The sequence below is a fragment of the Sus scrofa genome, chromosome 13, assembly GCF_000003025.6.
Source record: "Sus scrofa isolate TJ Tabasco breed Duroc chromosome 13, Sscrofa11.1, whole genome shotgun sequence".
In the NCBI taxonomy this organism is placed as follows: Eukaryota; Metazoa; Chordata; class Mammalia; order Artiodactyla; family Suidae; genus Sus; species Sus scrofa.
In genome coordinates this window covers 179,822,084-179,842,517 of record NC_010455.5, presented here as the reverse complement: position 1 = coordinate 179,842,517, position 20,434 = coordinate 179,822,084, and the positions used below count along the sequence as shown (strand labels likewise).

The 20,434-nt window shown below is 36.6% G+C and overlaps 1 protein-coding gene across 4 annotated transcripts in view; it reads left to right on the top strand.

The window, feature by feature from the left end:
• NRIP1 (nuclear receptor interacting protein 1) overlaps window positions 1-19,787 on the top strand; it is a 93,496-nt gene extending 73,709 nt beyond the window's left edge. For all 4 annotated transcript variants that reach the window (XM_021070819.1, XM_021070818.1, XM_013982535.2 and 1 more), the window contains one exon: window positions 11,329-19,787. In XM_021070819.1, the coding sequence (XP_020926478.1) occupies window positions 11,641-15,111 (3,471 nt within the window). In that variant the 5' untranslated portion in view covers window positions 11,329-11,640 and the 3' untranslated portion in view covers window positions 15,112-19,787. The remainder of the gene's footprint in view (window positions 1-11,328) is intronic.

Here is a 20,434-nt window from a genome sequence, read left to right as displayed (position 1 = left end):
GTATGGGTGGCAGTTTCACAGTCAAAATGAAACCATTTAAAGTGAGTAGCCTACCAGTGGTGTGCCAGTAGCTTCATCTCCCTAGTTGAAAAATGTATTTTAATGTTACATGTTACTATTTGAAGACATAGAAATTCTTCAGGTACAGTGTGCATTTTCTTATTGTTTTGCTCATTAATCCCTTGGGGTGGGAACCAATGGGGTTCCTTGGCTTCTTCCCTTTACACTGTGACCACTCTTCTCTCTGTCCATGGATAGGGTCTGTAAGTGATATTCTCTGCCACAGACTGACTAAAATCCTCAATCTAGAAAGCTTTGTGTTCTGGGCTGTTCCAGGAAGCATGATGTCATGATAATTTTACCATTTTTGGCAAGTCAAGTCAGAGTTCACAAAGCAAGGCAGCACTTTTACCTAGGCAGCACCTAAAGAACATAATTATTAATTAAGTGATAAATGATTCCTCTAAATAGACTTTGTATATAAAATATATTTTATAAGTAATTCTGTTTAAAATAGAAAATATATCTATAGGTTTTGTGATCAAAGTTTGATGTATGAATTGATGCCCATTACTGATAATTTTGTTATACTCATGGTCTGCTTCTGCCTGGTAAAAAAAGTTCCTTTTCTTCCCCCTTTTTTTTTTGGCTGGGGGAGGGGGAGGCACGCCCACAGCATGTGCAAGTTTCCCAGGCCAGGGATCTAAGTCCCACCACAGCACTGACCCAAGCCACAGCACTGACCCAAGCCACAGCACTGATGCCAGATCCTTAACCCACCAGACCACCAGAGAATTGTGGAAGTTCAGTTTTCACTGATACTTAATTTATTTGTTTTTCCCTTTTCCTTGGTAATTGAGAAATTAGTGGACATTCTAGGATAGGACAATTCTGGTATTTCATTCAAACCTATTTAAGTGATCAAAAATAATTTTGCAAAATGAAAAACTGATAATGGGTGCATATACATGTATCATAATTTGAAAATTATATAAAGCTACAGCAGGTGTGATGCTTGATTTAACAAGGAAAGCTTTTATATTACACATTTACCCCAACAGTATTTTATGTATCCTTAAAAATAATTTCTTGGTCAGAATGCTTCAGTAAGGACATTCACCACATAACTCTTGACTTTATAAACGTAATTTAAGATAAATTCAATATATTGTTTGAACAGCTGAAACAAAAGGCATGGTTTTGTTAGATAATTACACTGTTGAATAATAAACTCCATTAAGAATCACTTTGTTGCTCTTATTGATAAGCAGAGTTTCTTCCTATATGTATACTTTGAAAATTATTGCAGAAGATTAGGATGCATTGTAAAATTTTTCTGATTCAACCTATTTTTAGCACTTAAATCTATGGATTTGGGAAGAAGTGACCCAAGATACTAAAAAATAGACAATTCCTATTTTAAGTGGTACAAAGGCTTGGAAGTGTTGGGGAGCATGGTTGAGTCAGGAACCTGCAAGTTAAATTGATTTCAGAATTGTCACTTGGCAAGGATCAGTTAGAACAAATGAATAAATAAATATGCAGGCCTACAGACATACACAACTCATGATTCTGAAACATATATACACTGATTTTCTATCCTACTCTTTGATCTAATGCAACATTCTTAATAGAACGTACTTTGTAAAAAAAAGTACATGAAGATCTTGTCCTCAAAGATGGGGAACATTTTAAGAACAGGGTGTACCCTGTGAGTAAATGCAGTGTGTCTAGTAAGTATACTAAAAACCCCAGGAGCTTTGATCTAATGCCAGCTGTTTCATCAGTTCTGTTGGTAATCTTTTTTAGTGATCTGTGACCTTGACCTTGTGCTTAGGTCTGTATGTCAAATCTATTTTGGGGATGGGAAAAACGTAGTTGGATTTAATAGGATTTATACTCCAGTCTCAAAGGATGTTCATATATATATATATATATGCATACACACACATACACACACACACGTACTATAGATATTCCAACAATTCCAGGAGAAGAAAGTGCCATTCTCCATTATATTTCATAGTTTGGAATATGAAAATATATGGAGATTGGAAAATATTATGCTTCTCAAGACTGATAGAAAGCACCAGTTACTTTGAAGAGCTATTGGAAAAGTTAGGAGAAGCTATACTGTGGGTTTTATACTTAGACCTTTCTTTCCACACTTATGTGCCACCAAATAATGTTAGTTTTATGTTTCTCCAGAGAAACTATTGTTTAACTGAAAGAGTGAGCAGACATTAATATTAATGTTCAATAAATATCACATGTACTCTTTAACATATAATAACTATCTTCCTGAATTTTAAAAAATTAGTTAGAATTAATTTTACTTAAAAATATTCTAGTTTCAAAGAGTTCCCATCGTGGCTTAGTGGTTAGCAAGTCCGACTAGGATCCATGGGGTTGCAGGTTTGATCCCTGGCCTCAACTGGGGGTTAAGGATCTGGCGTTGACATGACCTGTGGTGTAGGTCGCAGATGCGTCTCGGATCCCACGTTGCTGTGGCTCTGGTGTAGGCTGGCGGCTATAGCTCCAATTAGACCCCTATCCTGGGAACCTCCATATGCTGTGGGTGTGGCTCTAGAAAAGACGAAAAAGACAAAAAAAAAAAAAAATTCTAGTTTCTATGTTTTCAAGATAATACAGTACAGCGTCCATGGAGGGCTTCTATTTTGGAACAGATATTGTCAGTTAAGCTCTTTCTCTAGCTGCTTTGATTTGGTGAATGTTTTTAATTTAAAATCTCTTAAGTTATAATCTTAATTTTGATTATAAATTAAATTTTTATATAAACTATGGAGACAGAAGAAAATGAATAGTGGATTTGTTGAATCTGATTCATAGACATAAGCCTCGTGAGGATAATTCAGAACAGAGGGGCTCTTCACTTCCCTGAATCATTTATAGGGGACAATTATTTTACCTTTCTCATGCATTGATCTGTGTTATCAAGGGTTTGAAGTCTTTACTCTCCCATTGTGTTTGGTATACAGTCATCAAGAGATAAGCAAAAGCTCCAGTTTGAATATAAGCTTCTATTTAGCTTTTAAGTAAACATCTGTTTGAAATTTTGTGACTCCAGTAATGAAAGTAGTGAAGATAAAATAACTTTGGGGGAATGGATGGGTAGGTTGTATGGCTGTTTAAAAATAATTTCCTTCCCCTAGAATTCAGTAAGAAGACTATAAAATATATTGGTCAGGGATATCTCCACACCTTTGTGACAGCATATCATCTTTTTGGTTAAAATGCTTGTCGTTTTTATCAACTACAATTTTATAAGTTACTTGGAATCATAGAAATAAAGTGTTAGAGTTGAAGAGGTCCTCAGATACCTATGTCCTTCTGTTGAACGCTCAGTCCGTCAAGCACTCGTGTCTCCTAGTGAGTCTCTTGCTTGGGAATGTGAGTGAAACTCTTACTCCTGTGGAAGCAGCTGACAGCAAGTTAAAGCTGATGGACCTGGAAGGTAGGAGAAAATTTGGCCTTGGGCAAAAATGTGTAAGTCCCTCAGGTCGCAGTGGAGAACAGTCTGGGCAGCTGTTTTACTTGCTGCAATGTCAGTAGCTTCTGCTACCCATCTCTTAAGAGTATTTACATCTAAAATGAGAACCCTTGGGAGAGAGCAAGAAGCTCTTGTGGTCTAATTTTAAATGTTGAGGCTCTCCATTGAGCATTGTTTTTTTAGGTAAGTTTATTTTCTTGGCACCCATCAAATGATACAACCATACATCCATCTTTTGATAGATAAAACTGCAAAGAAAATTAATATCTTGGAATTTAAATTATATCAAAGTACATATACTTATTTTTTTTCAAGTAGTTGGAAATATTTTCTAATAAATGAAATCCTAAGGCTCCTCCTTTACTGTGCTTATATTATTCCCAGCTATGAAGTGGCAACAATTGAATGGTTAATTTTTTTTCAAAAACTAACTTTTAATGGAGGAATCATTGTAGTCTTCACTTTTCAATGAAGCCCCAGGACTGTTACCTGAAATTTCACTTTTCCTTTTTTGTTCTGTGACATTAAGCATTGGGTTTTATATATTCTAATTTTTCACTGGCCCTTGGTTTCGAAAGCTAATCTCATCCATTTGCATAAATGTTTGATGTTATATTTTCTTGATAAATTTTTCTTGGGTTTTTATTCCCTTTTCAACTCTTAAAACTTTCAGAGTCTCACCTAAGAGAACAACAAGTTCTCTGAATTATTTACTTGGATTTGTATTGCTTAAGTAAAAGTTTCAATAATTAGGACTTTGGAATTTTCTTTGAATGCTTACTGAAACATCTTAAATGTTTGTCTTTCCTTTTGCATGAAAAGCACCCCCCCAGTCATCTACAGAAAAATGTAGATAATATTGTCCAATAGGAGTAGCCTTTCAGTTAACTTCTGCTGTTTTGACTGACCAGAGCCAAGAATCCAAAGTGCCGATTCAGAAATACATTTAATTTAAATTCGGTACTCAAGCATTACTTGATAATGCAGGAGAAATTGGGAATTTCATGGAAGCAGTTGGAAGTCATGAGGTATTCATTAGACATCATTTAAATGGCATACAAAGGGACTTAATAATGTTTAGTCATTGAAATGTTTTTAATGGAGAATTTGATTTTAAGATCTTTTCCTTAAAAACAGCCAAGACCTTCTCATTATTTATCTATTTTCAACCAGATGTAATCCTACATATAAGAATCCTGTTAGATACATCCTTCATTTATCCAAGATTTTACCATTTTCAAAAGCATTTAAAGGAAGTTCCCTGATGGCACAGCAGGTTAAGGATCCTGTGTTGTCACTGCTGTGCCTCAGGTCGCTGCTGTGATGTGGGTTCAATCCCTGGCCCGGGAATATCCGCATACCCCAGGCACAGCTAAAAATTTTTAAAAGTGTTTAAAAATTCAGTGAACTTTCCCTTTGCTTAATAAACTATTACCATCTAGGGAGTGTAAAACACAATGCAATGGAAATAGTAACACCTGGTTGGGAACTGTGTTAATAATGTGAATTATTCACAACTGTCTTTTATGATTAAAGCTCTAAATTAAAGTTATGAAATTATGTTGATATTTTTATTTTATAAATTCTTAGAAAATGTTTTATGTATTTATATTATATGAATATATATATTATTAGAATATATATTCTAATTCAAGCATTTTACCAGATATTAAACTAGATTGTGTATTGAATCTTGAATCTTAGCCCAAATCTATGCATATGGTCAAGATTCTACAGAATTCTTTTATGGTTTAATTTAATTTTATTATTATTTTTAATAATTCTTTCCTGCCACAGCAATAATTTTTTATTACATGGTATTAGACAAGGAAAATCTCAATTTTATCAAATTTAAACAATAATTTTATGGTTATAAACAATTTTAAATTAATAAAAGGAAGACTTCATCTATAATTAACTGTAAAGTGTTTGTCCATGAATTTTATTAAATTAACCTGAAATGCATTGATCCTTGATATACTGTCAGGATTCTTTGGACCCAGTTTTGTTTTTTAGAAAGGATGTTACATGACTTTTATTCTTTTTTAAAGTTTCAATGAATGTATTTTTAATTGAAAAAAGCATTGTGTCTTGCTATTACCATATGTGATCATTGGAACTTTTTATAAATCAAACATACATTATGGAATCTTAGTGATCTTATTTTTCTGTATCTTTTCACCATTTTGCCCTTTATCACTTTTTTGGAATTAATTAATCATTTATTTCCAACTGCGTAAATTAAAGATGAAAAGAATAAGCCAGAGGAAGATAATGAAAGTGCCTAGGAGGATAATGCAGTAGTGAAATAAGTCATCATTATTGTATCATCTTAAGTTTCCTAATATCATAACCCATAAATACTGGTATTATCTTTCAAGAATGTAAAAAGAAAATGTCTGGAGACAATAGTCTTTCTATTTTGTTTTAAGTTTTTAGTAAACATGGTAGAGAATTCAGTATTTTTTATTTTCCACCCCTAATGTTAAAGAGAAGACAGAGTTCCCGCTGTGACACAGTGGGATAAGAATCCCACTGGAGCAGCTTGGGTCACCGAGGAGGCAAGGGGTCCATACCCAGTACAGTGGATTAAAAAGGATCTTATGTTGCCGCAGCTGTGGGATAGGTCACAGCTGTGGCTTGGATTCAGTCCCTGACCCAGGAACTTCCATATGCCACAGGTGCATCCATAAAAATAAAGAGAAGAAAGTTGGCATTGGAAGATGCTTCAGTTAGATGAATCAGCAGATAAATGCAGAGACTGATAGTAGCATTCTAGATAGGATTGATGATGATGACATTGATTGTGCAAGCAACACCTCAGACCATTGTCATCAGATGACAATATCCTAGATGAATTTTTCAAGCTCAAGAACCAGTAATCGGAAAACATAGTTCTTTTTCACCCAGCCTAATTGAGATGTAATTGACATGTAACACTAAGTTTACAATGTATAATATGATGATGTGATTTGCAAAATGATTACCAAGGTAAGGTTATTTCACATATCCATCACTTCATATAGTTATCGTAACTTTATAGTTTTAAAGGCACGAAGGAGATAGACTATTTTGCTCCAGTTGCTTAATAGGAAGTACTTTATCACTCAGTATTTTGTGACAAGAAATTTGCCTGCCCTGTTTTGCTCAAAGAATATATGACAGTGTTCTTTCTTCTTTTATGATGTTGACACCCCCCAATTTTTTTGAAACAGTTCATAAGTGGACAGAATACTGTATGCTGGTGTGTAATAGAAGGCATTAGAAGAAAACAGATGACATGGAAATAATTCATTAGATTGATCACTGCAGTGGGCATTAATAAATCTAAAAGTAAAAAATACTTTGTAGTTATGTAACAAGGAAGATTTCTGTCCTTCTTTCTTCAATATAATTTTGAGCTGTCAAAGTTTTGCAAAGTAATACATTTTGATTTCTACAGCCGCAAAAAGAAAACTTAAAAGTGATGATTAAGCTAGAACCTCTTAGATATGTACTTGAAATCTGGAATTGGTATTTACAAGGTATTTCCAGTAGTTAAACTCTCAGTTCCAGAGTGCCCTGACCATTTCAGGTGTGTTGTCCTTCAAAACCAGGGAAATATGGAATTCAGAATTGGGTTTGCAGAGTTCCTGTTGTGGTGCTGAAGAACTGAATCTGACTAGTATACATGAGGATGCAGGTTCCATCCCTGGCCTTGCTCAGTGAGTTTAAGGATCCGGTGTTGCCGTGAGCTGTGGTGTAGGTCGCAGACAGGGCTTGGCTCGGATCCCACTAGGCCAGCAGCTACAGCTCTGATTCAGCCCTTAGCCTGAGAACTGAGAACCTCCATAAGCCGCAGGTGCAGCCCTAAAAAGCCAAAAAAAAGAAAAGAAAAGAAAGAATTGGGTTTGCTATGTGTAAATTCTTACTAAAAATTCTAGTGAAGATATTTTACATTATCCCTTTATTATTATGCAAATTGTTATTATTCATAAATTATTATGTATGAATAAGTTGACTTAAATGATAATAAATGTTCATTGGACCCAGGTGGTAAATGATGGTGGCTGTTTTTCTTGGTATACTGAGAGTTAAGTGAATTCATTAAAATTATAAAGAGCTGATTTTGAATTAGAATGATAATATCAAAAGCAAATTCAAGTCATTTCTTGGTATAATAAATGTTACACTAAATTTTTGTTCAAATCAGAAAATTTTTTTCTAAGAATTTTGTGGAATCACCCTATAAAAATGACAACTAACTGGAAATAAACATTGCTCAATTTTTATTTTATCACCGGGTAGGTTTTTTTTTTTTTTTTCCTCATTCATTCATTCATATTTATATGGAAGTTCCTGGGCCAGGGCTTACTTCTGACCCACAGCTGCAGCAACACCAGATCCTTAACCCATTTCACTGGGCCAATGATTGATCCTGAGCTACTGCAGAGACAACTGACTCCTTAACCTGCTGCACAGCAGAATCTCCTAATATAATGTATTTTAGTTTCTAAACCAAATTTTTGCTTCTAAACCTCATGAGAGTTGTAAAATTTGTAAGGCGTTCACTTGCGTTTTTTTTTCTTTCCTTTTTTTTTTTTTTTCCTTCCTCCTCAGTACTTTTACCTCCCCTTTGGTTCCCCTTACATATTTTGGTATAATTCTGTTCTCTTTCCAGAGAAGTCACTTAATAAGTATTTGCATACAAGTCAAGTCTCTTCCTTATTTTGTTTTTGAAGAGAATGTTGAGTATGTTTAAATAGACATGTATATACAAGCTCTAACAAAATCATTGTTGAAGTTACAAATAAACCAGTAAATTCACTGACAAGCCAGTGAACCAGAGTATTTTATAAAATATTCCAGTTTTTAAATATATTGCTTGCAGATCTCTAAAGAAGCCTAATTCTTTTTTTTTTTTTATTGTTGTTACCACCCTTTTTTTTTTTTTTTTTTTTTTTCCCACTGTACAGCAAGGGGATCAAGTTATCCTTACATGTATACATTACATTTTTTTTTCCCCACCCTTTGTTCTCTTGCAACATGAGTATCTAGACATAGTTCTCAATGCTACTCAGCAGGATCTCCTTGTAAATCTATTCTAAGTTGTGTCTGATAACCCCAAGCTCCTGATCCCTCCCACTCCCTCCCTCTCCCATTAGGCATCCACAAGTTTATTTTCCAAGTCCATGATTTCCTTTTCTGTGGAGATGTTCATTTGTGCTGGATATTAGATTCCAGTTATAAGTGATATCATATGGTATTTGTCTTTGTCTTTCTGGCTCATTTCACTCAGTATGAAAGTCTCTAGTTCCATCCATGTTGCTGCAAATGGCATTATGTCATTCTTTTTATGGCTGAGTAGTATTCCATTGTGTATATATACCACATCTTCCGAATCCAATCATCTGTTGATGGACATTTGGGTTATTTCCATGTCCTGGCTATTGTGAATAGTGCTGCAATGAACATGCAGGTGCATGTGTCTCTTTTAAGTAGAGTTTTGTCCGGATATATGCCCAAGAGTGGGATTATGGGGTCATATGGATGTTCTATGTATAGATAAGAAGCCTAATTCTTAACTGTATGTTGGCATTTAGGATTTGTAATGGACTGTGCTCAGGTAGTAGGCAACGCCCGATAACATTCTTAAGTAGTAAGTATTTAAAATCAAGTCAGCCAACTATATGTTGGTGATTCAAAAATAATGTGGTTGTCTTTCCACTAAAAGAAAATGAGTCAGGTTAATACTAGCTTCAAATCAAATGAGTTTAACCCTAAAAAGCCTCTATTAAGCAATGGTAACATTTTACATTATGCACTAATACCTGTAGGTTCCAGTGAGCTGTACCATATCCAAGTATTATGTCTCTTTTTCTTTTCTTTTTTTCCCCCCCTAAATCTCTCAGTTAAATTCTGTACTATAGAACTGAAAAAGCAAGAGAGATAGGAAGAATTGTTAGTGATTTCTCCCACATTAGTTGTTTAAGAAACAGTAAAGGAAGTTACCTGAGGAAATTTGGCACACCTAGTTCCCTGAAGAGTTTGTAATAGTAGAGTCTGAGTGAATTCCAGCCTTAAGTAGTCTCGGAATTTCTGCTTTCTGAGGTATTCCAATTTTCTGCTAGAATGGTGGTAGGTGTTGCCTACCTGCACCCCAGGGGAGTGCACCTAGAATAGCTTTTCAGTAACTACTATCTTTGAGTTACAGGTTGATCTTATTAAAAAATGAGTTTCGGAGTTCCCGTCATGGCTCAGTGGTTAACGAACCCGACGAGGAACCATGAGGTTTTGGGTTCGATCCCTGGCCTTGCTCAGTGGGTTGAGGATCCAGCATTGCCGTGAGCTGTGGTGTAGGTTGCAGATGAAGCTCGTAGCCCGAGTTGCTGTGGCTCTGGTGTAGGCCGGCACCTACAGCTCTGATTAGACCCCTAGCCTCAGAACCTCCATATGCTACAGGAGCAGCCCTAGAAAAGGCAAAAAGACAAAAAAAAAAAAAAAAAAAAAAAAGAGTTTCTATGAAAAGCTCTTTCTTGCCTCATATAATTGGTTTTGTTTATAGAATATTCTTTTCAAAGAGGTTAATGAGAAATAACCATTTGAACTTTGAATTTCTCTTCAAATCTCTTCTAAATTTGTTTCTTGCCAACTTTTCTACAGGATGATATGATGACTTAGTATGTGTGTGTGTGTATATATATATATATATGTATAGTTATAGGTTTTTTTAAGATTTTACTTCTATTATAGTTGATTTATAATGTTCTGTCAGTTTCTGCTATTATAGTTTTATGTGCTCTATACTAACCACATTTTCTAAACCAAAAATTAATGCAGTACCCAAAAACATTTTTTAAATAATGACTTTTATTTTTAAATCCTTTAAATTTTTTTCAAATCACATAATATTTTAATTTATCTGTAATTATTGATAACAAGGTCATACTCAAAGAAATAGCATGGGCAGGGGGAGGAGTATTTTATATTAGGAACATTCTAGAAACTTAGGATGGTAGGCTTATCTGTAACCTGTATTCTGCATCTGCTAGGAGTGCACCTTATTTTACAAGTTCTACATGGAGCACAGATGTAAGAATTTTAAGACAGACGCATTCAAACTTTGCTCGACCTAAATGGGTTTTGTTTTTAATAAGTCTCGGTAAGAACTATGGGTGAATAAGCCTGTGATTTTATGTAAATGTGTATTAACTAAGACTATCACAGTTTGCATGCCCCTTCAGAAGAATCTTACACTTGTTAGGGCTTCCAATTCTTTGAAAACAGAAATTCTCCAAATTCTTTTGGGGATGGCTGATGTTTAGAGGATGATGTCAGAAGCGTTGTGTCGGCCTCAACCTCACATCCAACTCATTAGATGAGTCCATGTCACATGGATCTCTTCTCCTTTTTCCTCTTGTTCCTTCATAAGCTCTGAGTAATGTAAGGAAGCTAGAACTAGCCCCTTGTACAGCTGCAGTGCTATAGGGAGACGACTTAGCATCACATCACTTTGCAGAAAGATGTTTATGAAAATTCAAAAACTTAATGGGCTTTGGAAGACAGTTGTATAACATTAAAGTATTTTCTCTGATTGGATCCTTTTCACGATATGAAATTAATTAATCCATAAGATTTCCAGTAGAGATTTCCAATTTAATAGGAATGGCAATAAAATAAATTACTGAAGAAGCATCTATAATGCATAAATATGTACATTGCATGTGGGTATATATACGCATATCAGCTTACAAGCGCTAGATTGTTTTGCTTTCACATATCAGAGTACAATTCTAATTCTTCACCTCCTTAACTATTTTTTTCTTTAATTTTTCTAGAACACTGATATTTGCATTTATTGGGGAACAAAAGATGAAGAAGAAGCAGTGTATTCACTAAGGATTCTGCTGCTGCTTCTTACTTGGGAGTTGATCAGCTCTATGGTCGGACTGCACTGGGGTCGGCCTGCCATTTATCTCGCCACTGCCAGCAGGAATCCTGGTCGGAATGTAACAGTACACCTCTGTCTAATTACTATGGAAGGTGATAAACTGACACTCACTTATTAACATTACATCTCATTCACCCAAAAAAAAAACCATTCTTCAAAGTGAATAGAAACCAAGCCCTTGTGAACACTTCTATTGAACATGACTCATGGAGAAGAGCTTGGCTCTGATGTGCACCAGGATTCTATTGTTTTAACTTACCTAGAAGGATTACTAATGCATCAGGCAGCAGAGGGATCAGGTACTGCCGTCGACAAAAAGTCTGCTGGGCGTAATGAAGAAGATCAGAACTTTAACATTTCCGGTAATGCATTTCCCACCTGTCAAAGTAATGGTCCAGTTCTCAATACACACACATATCAGGGATCTGGCATGCTGCATCTCAAAAAAGCCAGGCTATTGCAGTCTTCTGAGGACTGGAATGCAGCGAAGCGGAAGAGGCTGTCTGATTCCATCGTCAATTTAAACGTAAAGAAGGAGGCTTTGCTGGCTGGCATGGTTGACAATGTGCCTAAAGGCAAACAGGATAGCACATTACTGGCCTCTTTGCTTCAGTCATTCAGCTCTAGGCTGCAGACTGTTGCTCTGTCACAACAAATTAGGCAGAGCCTCAAGGAGCAAGGGTATGCCCTCAGTCATGATTCTTTAAAAGTGGAGAAAGATTTAAGGTGCTACGGTGTTGCGTCAAGTCACTTAAAAACATTGTTGAAGAAAAGTAAAGCTAAAGATCAAAAGCCTGATACAAATCTCCCTGACGTAACTAAAAACCTCATCAGAGAGAGGTTCGTAGAGTCACCTCATCATGTTGGACAAAGTGGAACAAAGGTCCTGAGTGAACCTTTGTCATGCGCTGCAAGATTACAAGCTGTTGCAAGCATGGTGGAAAAAAGGGCTAGTCCTGCCACTTCACCCAAACCCAGTGTTGCTTGTAGCCAATTAGCATTACTCCTTTCAAGCGAAGCCCATTTACAGCAGTATTCTCGAGAACATGCTTTAAAAACACAAAATGCAAATCAGGCAGCGAGTGAAAGACTTGCTGCTATGGCCAGATTACAGGAAAATGGCCAGAAGGATGTGGGCAGTTTCCAGGTCTCCAAAGGAGTGTCAGGCCATCTTAATGGCCAGGCAAGAACATCATCAAACAAATTAATGGCTAGCAAAAGTACAACATTTCAAAGTCCAATGGGTCTCGTTCCTTCTTCCCCCAAAAATGCAGGCTATAAGAATTCACTGGAAAGAAACAATATCAAACAAGCTGCTAATAATAGTTTGCTTTTACATCTTCTTAAAAGCCAGACCATACCTAAGCCAATGAACGGACACAGTCACAGTGAGAGAGGAAGCATTTTTGAGGAGAGCAGTACACCTACAACTATTGATGACTACTCAGATAACAATCCCAGTTTTACAGATGATAGCAGTGGTGATGAAAGCTCTTATTCCAACTGTGTGCCCATAGACTTGTCTTGCAAGCACCGAACCGAAAAGCCAGAACCTGACCAGCCTGTTTCTCTAGATAACTTAACTCAGTCCTTACTAAACACTTGGGATCCCAAAGTCCCCGAAGTAGATAACAAAGAAGATCAAGATACCTCAAAGAATTCTAGGCTAAATTCACACCAGAAAGTGACCCTTCTTCAGCTGCTCCTCGGCCATAAGAATGAAGAAAATGTAGAAAGAAACAACAGCCCTCAGGAAGTCCACAGTGATGTGACAAAGTTCAGCACACAGAACTATGCTCGGACCTCTGTCATTGAAAGCCCGGGTACCAACAGGACGACGCCAGTGAGCACTCCACCCCTACTTGCATCGGCCAAAGCCGAGTCTCCCATCAACCTTTCCCAGCATTCTTTGGTCATTAGATGGAATTCCCCACCGTATGCCTGTGGCCCTCCGTCTGAAAAGCCAACAAATGCCACCTCCAACCGCTTGATGGACCTTACAAAGAGCAAAGACTTGCAAGGAGAGAAACCAGTCCAAAACGAAGGTGCACAAAACTCTGCCACGTTCAGTGCCAGCAAGCTGTTAAAAAATTTAGCGCAGTGTGGCATGCAGTCTTCCATGTCAGGGGAAGAGCAGAGACCCAGTAAACAGCTGCTAAGCGTCAACACGGATAAACCTACAGGTGTGATGGAGAGACTCGGTAGCCCTCTGCTCGCAAATAAAACAAACCCAGCTGAAGAAAATAAAGCATTCGGCAGCCACTCAGCCGGCCCTGAGCCCGGACTTTCTGGTTCCGAAATAGAAAATCTGCTTGAAAGGCGCACTGTCCTCCAGTTGCTGCTGGGAAACTCCAACAAAGGGAAGATGGAGAAGAAAGAGAAGATTCCCTTAAGGGAGGGAAGTACTCAGGAACATACAGACCGAGCTTTAAGTGAACAAATATTGATGGTGAAAATAAAATCTGAGCCTTGCGACGACTTCCACGCGCACACCCCGGATGTGCACTCGAGCCCCGATGCTCAGGGCGCCCCATTCTTAGGGATGGCTCCTCCCGTGCAGAGAGGCGCAGCTGCCTTACCAGCTCCCGAGGACTTGAAATCGGAGCCCGCTTCACCTCAGGATTTTTCTTTCTCAAAGAACGGTCTGCTAAGTCGCTTGCTGAGACAAAATCAAGAGAGCTACCCGGCTGATGACCTGGACGGCAGTCACAGAAACAGTGAACTGACACTTTTGGAATCAAAGAATCTTTGCATGGTCCCTAAGAAAAGGAAGCTTTATACTGAGCCGTTAGAAAATCCATTTAAAAAGATGAAAAATAACATAGTCGATGCTGCAGGCAGTCACAGTGCTCCGGAGGTGCTGTATGGGTCCTTGCTTAACCAGCAAGAGCTGAAGCTTAGCAGAAATGAGCTTGACTTGAAATACCCTGGCAGTCATAGTTCACCCAGCGAAAGTGAACACAGGAGTTGGGCCAGAGAGAGCAAAAGCTTCAACGTTTTGAAACAGCTGCTTCTCTCAGAAAACTGTGTGAGAGATTTGTCCCAGCATCGGAGTAACTCTGTCGGTGACAGTAAAAAGAAAGGATGCAAAAACAGTGTGACCAACAGCAAGCCTGAATTCAGCATTTCTTCTTTAAATGGACTGATGTACAGTGCCGCTCAGCCCAGCAGTTGCATGGACAGCAGGACATTTCCATACCCAGGAGGAGTCAAAACTCCCCTGAGTCCTCCTTTCCCTGAGCACTTGGGCTGCACAGGGTCCAGACCAGAATCTGGGCTTGTGAACGGGTGTTCCATGCCCAGTGAGAAGAGACCCATTAAGTGGGTTATCACAGACGCGGAAAAGAATGAGTATGAAAAAGACTCTCCAAGACTGACCAAAACTAACCCAATACTGTATTACATGCTCCAGAAAGGAGGCAATTCTGTTACCAGTCGAGAAACACAAGACAAGGACGTTTGGAGGGAGCCTTCCTCTGCTGAAAACATCTCACAGGTTACAATCAAAGAAGAGTTACTCCCTGCTGCAGAAACTAAAGCTTCTTTCTTTAATTTAAGAAGCCCTTATAATAGCCATATGGGAAATAATGCCTCTCGCCCACACAGCGCAAATGGAGAAGTTTATGGACTTCTGGGAAACATGCTAACAATAAAAAAGGAATCAGAATAAAATGTACCTGCCGTCCATCTTTGGATCTTTTTAAAAACTAAATGAGTTTGAACTTGAGATCTGTATAAATAAGCGCATGATTTGAGAAAAGCATGGTATAATTGAAACTTTCTCATTTTGAAAAGTCTTGGTTCCTGGTGATGTTTAAATATGCATACTACTTTTTGCTTTACGTTAGATGTCATGAGGAAGCTGCTGAACTAGCCAGTGGTTGTTTAACACTTTGTATGCATCAGACAACAACTGTGAGTAGCCTATGAATGATATCCTTTTTTTAATCACAGATAACAGGCATACATTAAAATGTAAATCTTCATCCACAGTGGATTAATGCATTGCTGCCTTTATTAGGGTATTTTATTTTGCTTTTCAGAAGTCAGCCTACACAACACATTTTTTTTTAAGGCCAATTTATTAAATAATAACTCTTTAAAGATAATTGTTGAACCTAGTTCAATTAAAAAACCTAGTTCGGATTTATTTCTCAATTCAGTTCAAACATAAATTAGGAAAAATATGCTTACATTTTTCACTTTTGCTAAAGAAAAAATTATTTTTAACTCTTGGAAGGGGTTTTATGATTCCCTAATGTGTCTGCTCCACCCCAGTCCTTTTCAATACACTATATTTCTTTAAACCTTGTACTACTTAGTAAAAAATTGATTACAATTGATGGAAGTTTGATAGATCTTAAAAAAAGGCAGATTTCCATTTTTGTATTTTAACTACTTTACTAAATTAATATTCCTCCTTTTGCAGAATTAGGAGAGTTAGCATTTATCTTCAGGTGGTTTCCTGAATAGTAGAAATAAGTTGTTTTTAACAGAAGCAAAATGGCTTTTCTTTGGACAGTTTTCACCATCTCTTATAAAAGCTACTTCTCACCATTTCTGTGGTACCTGTGAGTCTTGTGACCAGGGTTTCTTAATAAAGCTGGACTCAGACTACCTGCGTTAGAATCATCTGGAGCACTAGTTTTAAAATGCAGATTCCTAGGCAGCATCTCAGATCTACACAGAACAAGAATCTCTGCTAAGTGGACCTGGGAATCTTCCTTCTGCATCTTAACACACTCCCTAGGTGTTTCTTCTGCACTCTGAAATTTGAAAACCATTGCCTGACTTTTCTCAGAACACAGGATTGTAAACAAACTATTTGATGCCTATATTTTCCCCAGTATAGTCACACATCAACTCAAAATTTGCAATATTGTACTTCGTATATTACTGTTATGTCTTTGGAAATCGGGTTCAGAATACTTTTTATGACAAAAAAAAAAATTGGGTGAAGGGGACAACTTTCATACCTGGCTCAACATCTCAGGAAAATCTGTGATTATTTATGTGTTCTAATGAGTAACATCTACTTAATTAGCCTTAGGGATGGACTAACAGGGCCACTTACCAAACTCAGGTGATTCCAGGATGGTTTGGAAACTCCTCCCGAATACATCCTTAACTTCTATTAAAATCCTTGTCCTCAGAACAGTGCTGACAAAGATGAAAACATTTATTTCAAACCCAAGAAAGACACTAAACTCAACTAAACAAACAAATACAGAGGGCACATATACATGACAGAATTATACACAGTCACTCCATCGGATCTGTGATTTTGAAATAGTGATTAAAAATAACCATTGGTTTTTCTTGGAAAAACTTAATATGCTATTGAGCCACATGATGTTTTTATGTTGAAACAAGATCAAGTTTTTCAGTTCAGTTTTTACAATCCACAGTTCATTCACCAGATGTTTTTGGTTTTAACTGTAAACCAGGTTAGCAACTGACCTATCAAAAAATTGTTGTATAATCAACTATTAATTAGAAGGAAATCTATTTGAAATTGTTCTACTTGAAGTTGTTTCTAAGATTTTTATATTGAAAATGGGTGTTATTTCCTAATATGATCTAAAACCCGGAATCATTATTTTTTCTCAAAATGATTTGTAAATAGTGACTGGACATATTATAAAATAATAGGAGTGAATATCATGCTACATCCTGAAGAGATGAAGGCATATGCTGATTTTGAAATGAAAATTCCACTGGCCAGTGAAGAAATTCACCTCCCTCTCATCTTTACTCTGTGACAATCTTACTGTCTACACTAAATAAAGAAGCTTTTAAACAAGGCATTTTTTTTTTTTTTCTGCCATTGTGAAAGGTCTGGAGTCTTAGGAATATCCTAGGTTAAAAGTAGTGATATCTCCCCCTCAGTTAGGGGATTATGGGCCTTTACATGGAAGTGAACTTTAGGTCAGGAAAAAGAACATTAAGGGCCAGCATTACTATCTTTTTGTTTCTTTGGTCAGTTGGTTGTTTTTGTTGTTATTGTTGTCCACTGTTAAAGAAATGAAGCTATGCCATACGTAAATAAACATGACCACAAAGACAGCTGTTCTGACTTACTAGAGAGTGTCCCCAATTTGGATTTAGTACAGTTTTAAAGAAGAGCGGTGAGAAAGGGCATACATCCATAAATTCACTTCATTTATGCGTATGTAGATACAAGGATGCACATATACACATTTTCAAGACTATTTTAGATATCTAGACAATTTCTTCCTAAGAAAGTCATTTGTGAAAGGGTACTACAGCTCTCATTGACATCAGTAAGGTAGCATTACCTGTTTATTCTCTGCTGCATCTTACAGAGGAGTAAACTGGTGAGAGTATATATTTTATATATATATATATAATATGTATATATATATATATATTGACTTGTTACATGAAGATGTTAAAATTGGTTTTTAAAGGTGATGTAAATAGTGATTTCCTTAATGAAAAAAAACACATATTTTGTATTGTTCTAATACAACAGAAAAGCCTTTTAATCTCTTTGGTTTGTGTATATTCCATGTATAAGTGTAAATATAATCGGACAGGTTTAAAAATTGTGCATGTATGTATACAGTTGCAAGTCTGGACAAATGTATAGAATAAACCTTTTATTTAAGTTGTGATTACCTGCTGCATGAAAAGTGCATGGGGGACCCTGTGCATCTGTGCATTTGGCAAAATGTCTTAAGTCAGATCAGATGTTCATCCCAACACAACAGTATTCCATTTCTGGACATGACTTCTGTGGTTTAAGCTTTGTGAAAGAATGTGCTTTGAATTCAAGGGTCTTAAAACTTTTTAAATCAAGTCAACCACTTTTCAACATAAAGGGTTCACACAACTACTTTCATGAATTTTTTACTCCCATTGGAAACATAATAATATACCAGGAGTATTCCAGTATCCTGGAATAGAGGCGCATTACCATTCATGGTATGAATTCTGGGGTTTACACAACCAATTTTGATGCGATCTGCTCAGTAATATAATTTGTCATTTTTATTAGAAATTTAATTTCTTCATGTGATGTCATGAAACTGTACATACTGCAGTGTGAATTTTTTGTTTTGTTTTTTAATCTTTTAGTGTTTACTTCCTGCAGTGAATTTGAATAAATGAGGAAAAAAAATGCATCATCTCTGGTTTGAAATGACTGTTATTTTGTGGGCCTCCTGTTTTCAGGTTTTCATAAACATAAAAGCCTCTGGTCATGCAAATAACAAGTCTTCAAGAGTGCCTTGCCCTTCTCAAAAAGATGAAAAAAGAAGGTGGCTAGTGCGTTAGTGTTTCATGGAGCAGGGCAACTGACACATGGCTCAAAGACAGCCTGTCCTATGTAGCCCTGATTCTGTTGCTTGGTGTGTAACATGGATTTTTACACATGGATACATGATGCTGTGGTCCTCATGGGTTTTTTTTTTTTTTCTTTTTTAAAAATTTTGTTGAAGTATAGTTGATCTGCAATGTTGTGTTGGTTTCTGTTGTACAACAAAGTAATTCACTTATAAATAAGCACGTATCCATTCTTTTTCAGATGTAGGTTATTATTGAATATTAAGTACAGTTTCCTATGCTGTACACCAGTCCCTGTTGGCCATCCCTCCATTCAATAGGCAATACTGTGCATGTGCCAATCCCAAACTCCCAATCCATTCCTCTCGCCCCAGCCTTTCCCTTTGGTAACTATAAGGTTGTCTTTAAAAAAGTCTGTGAGTCTGTTTCTGTTTTGTAAATAAGTTTATTTGTATCTTTTTTTTTTTTTTTTTTTAGATTCCACATACAAGTGATACCATGTGATATTTGTCCTTCAGTCTGACTGATTTAGTGTGATAATCTCTTAAGTCTATGTTGCTACAAATGGCATTATTTCTTTTTTGGGCTAGTATTCATATATATATACACCTCATCTTTATCCATTCCTCTGTGGATGGACATTTAGATAGCTTCCATGTCTTGGCTGTTGTAAATAGTGCTGCAGTGAACATGGGGGTGCATGTATCTTTTCAAATTATGATTTTTTTCAGGATATATGCCCAGGGTTGGGATTGATGGATCATATAGTAGTTCTGTTTTTAGTTTTTTGAGGAACCTCCATACGTTTCCCATAGTGATTGTACCAATTTACATTCCCACCAACAGTGTAGGAGGATTGCCTTTTCTCCACACCCTCTCCAGCATTTATTGTTCATAGACCTTTTGATGATGGCCATTCTGACCCGTGTGAGGTGATACCTCATTGTAGTTTTAATTTGCATTTCGTTAATAATTACGGATTTTTTAAATGGGAAAAAGTTTGTACAGTGTTCAAAAATAAAGTCGGTTTGATATAAACTTGTTTTAAGATAAGATTTTATTAGGTTTTAATCCAAGTTTCAATGGGTATTAAATTTCTTTTAAATAAAGGAACAAAGATCTTCAATCATTTTGCAAAAATGAATGTGTGTGTGTAAATATATGCTAAACACGTGTAGGTAATGAGTAGTTGAGAAGGATAAGCAATGAGCATACGTAGTAAGTAATAGAGACCAATTTATTTAGAAAAAGGAAAAAAAAAAAAAAAAACTCCATCCTTGTGAACTGATGGCCTGGGGGATTTTATTTTTACAAATATATATGAATAGTAATTTAGTGGGAAGATCAGTTTGTTTTCTGCTATTAAAACAGGCCTGTTGGAGTTCCCGTTGTGGCCCAGAGGAAACAAATCTGACTAGCATCCATGAGGACGCAGGTTCGATCCCTGGCCTCACTCAGTGGGTTAAGGATCTGGCGTTGCTGTGACTGTGGTATAGGCCGGCACTACAGCTCCGATTCGACGCCTAGTCTGGGAACCTCCATGAGCCGTGGGTGCACTACAAAGAAAATAAGTAAATAAATAATAAAATAGGCCTGTTAACATTTCAAATTAAAGTCTGAAATCTTTGCAGTTTCTCTCCTAACAAGTTTATAAACATTGTCTAAAAAAATTCCAGGTGATAGAA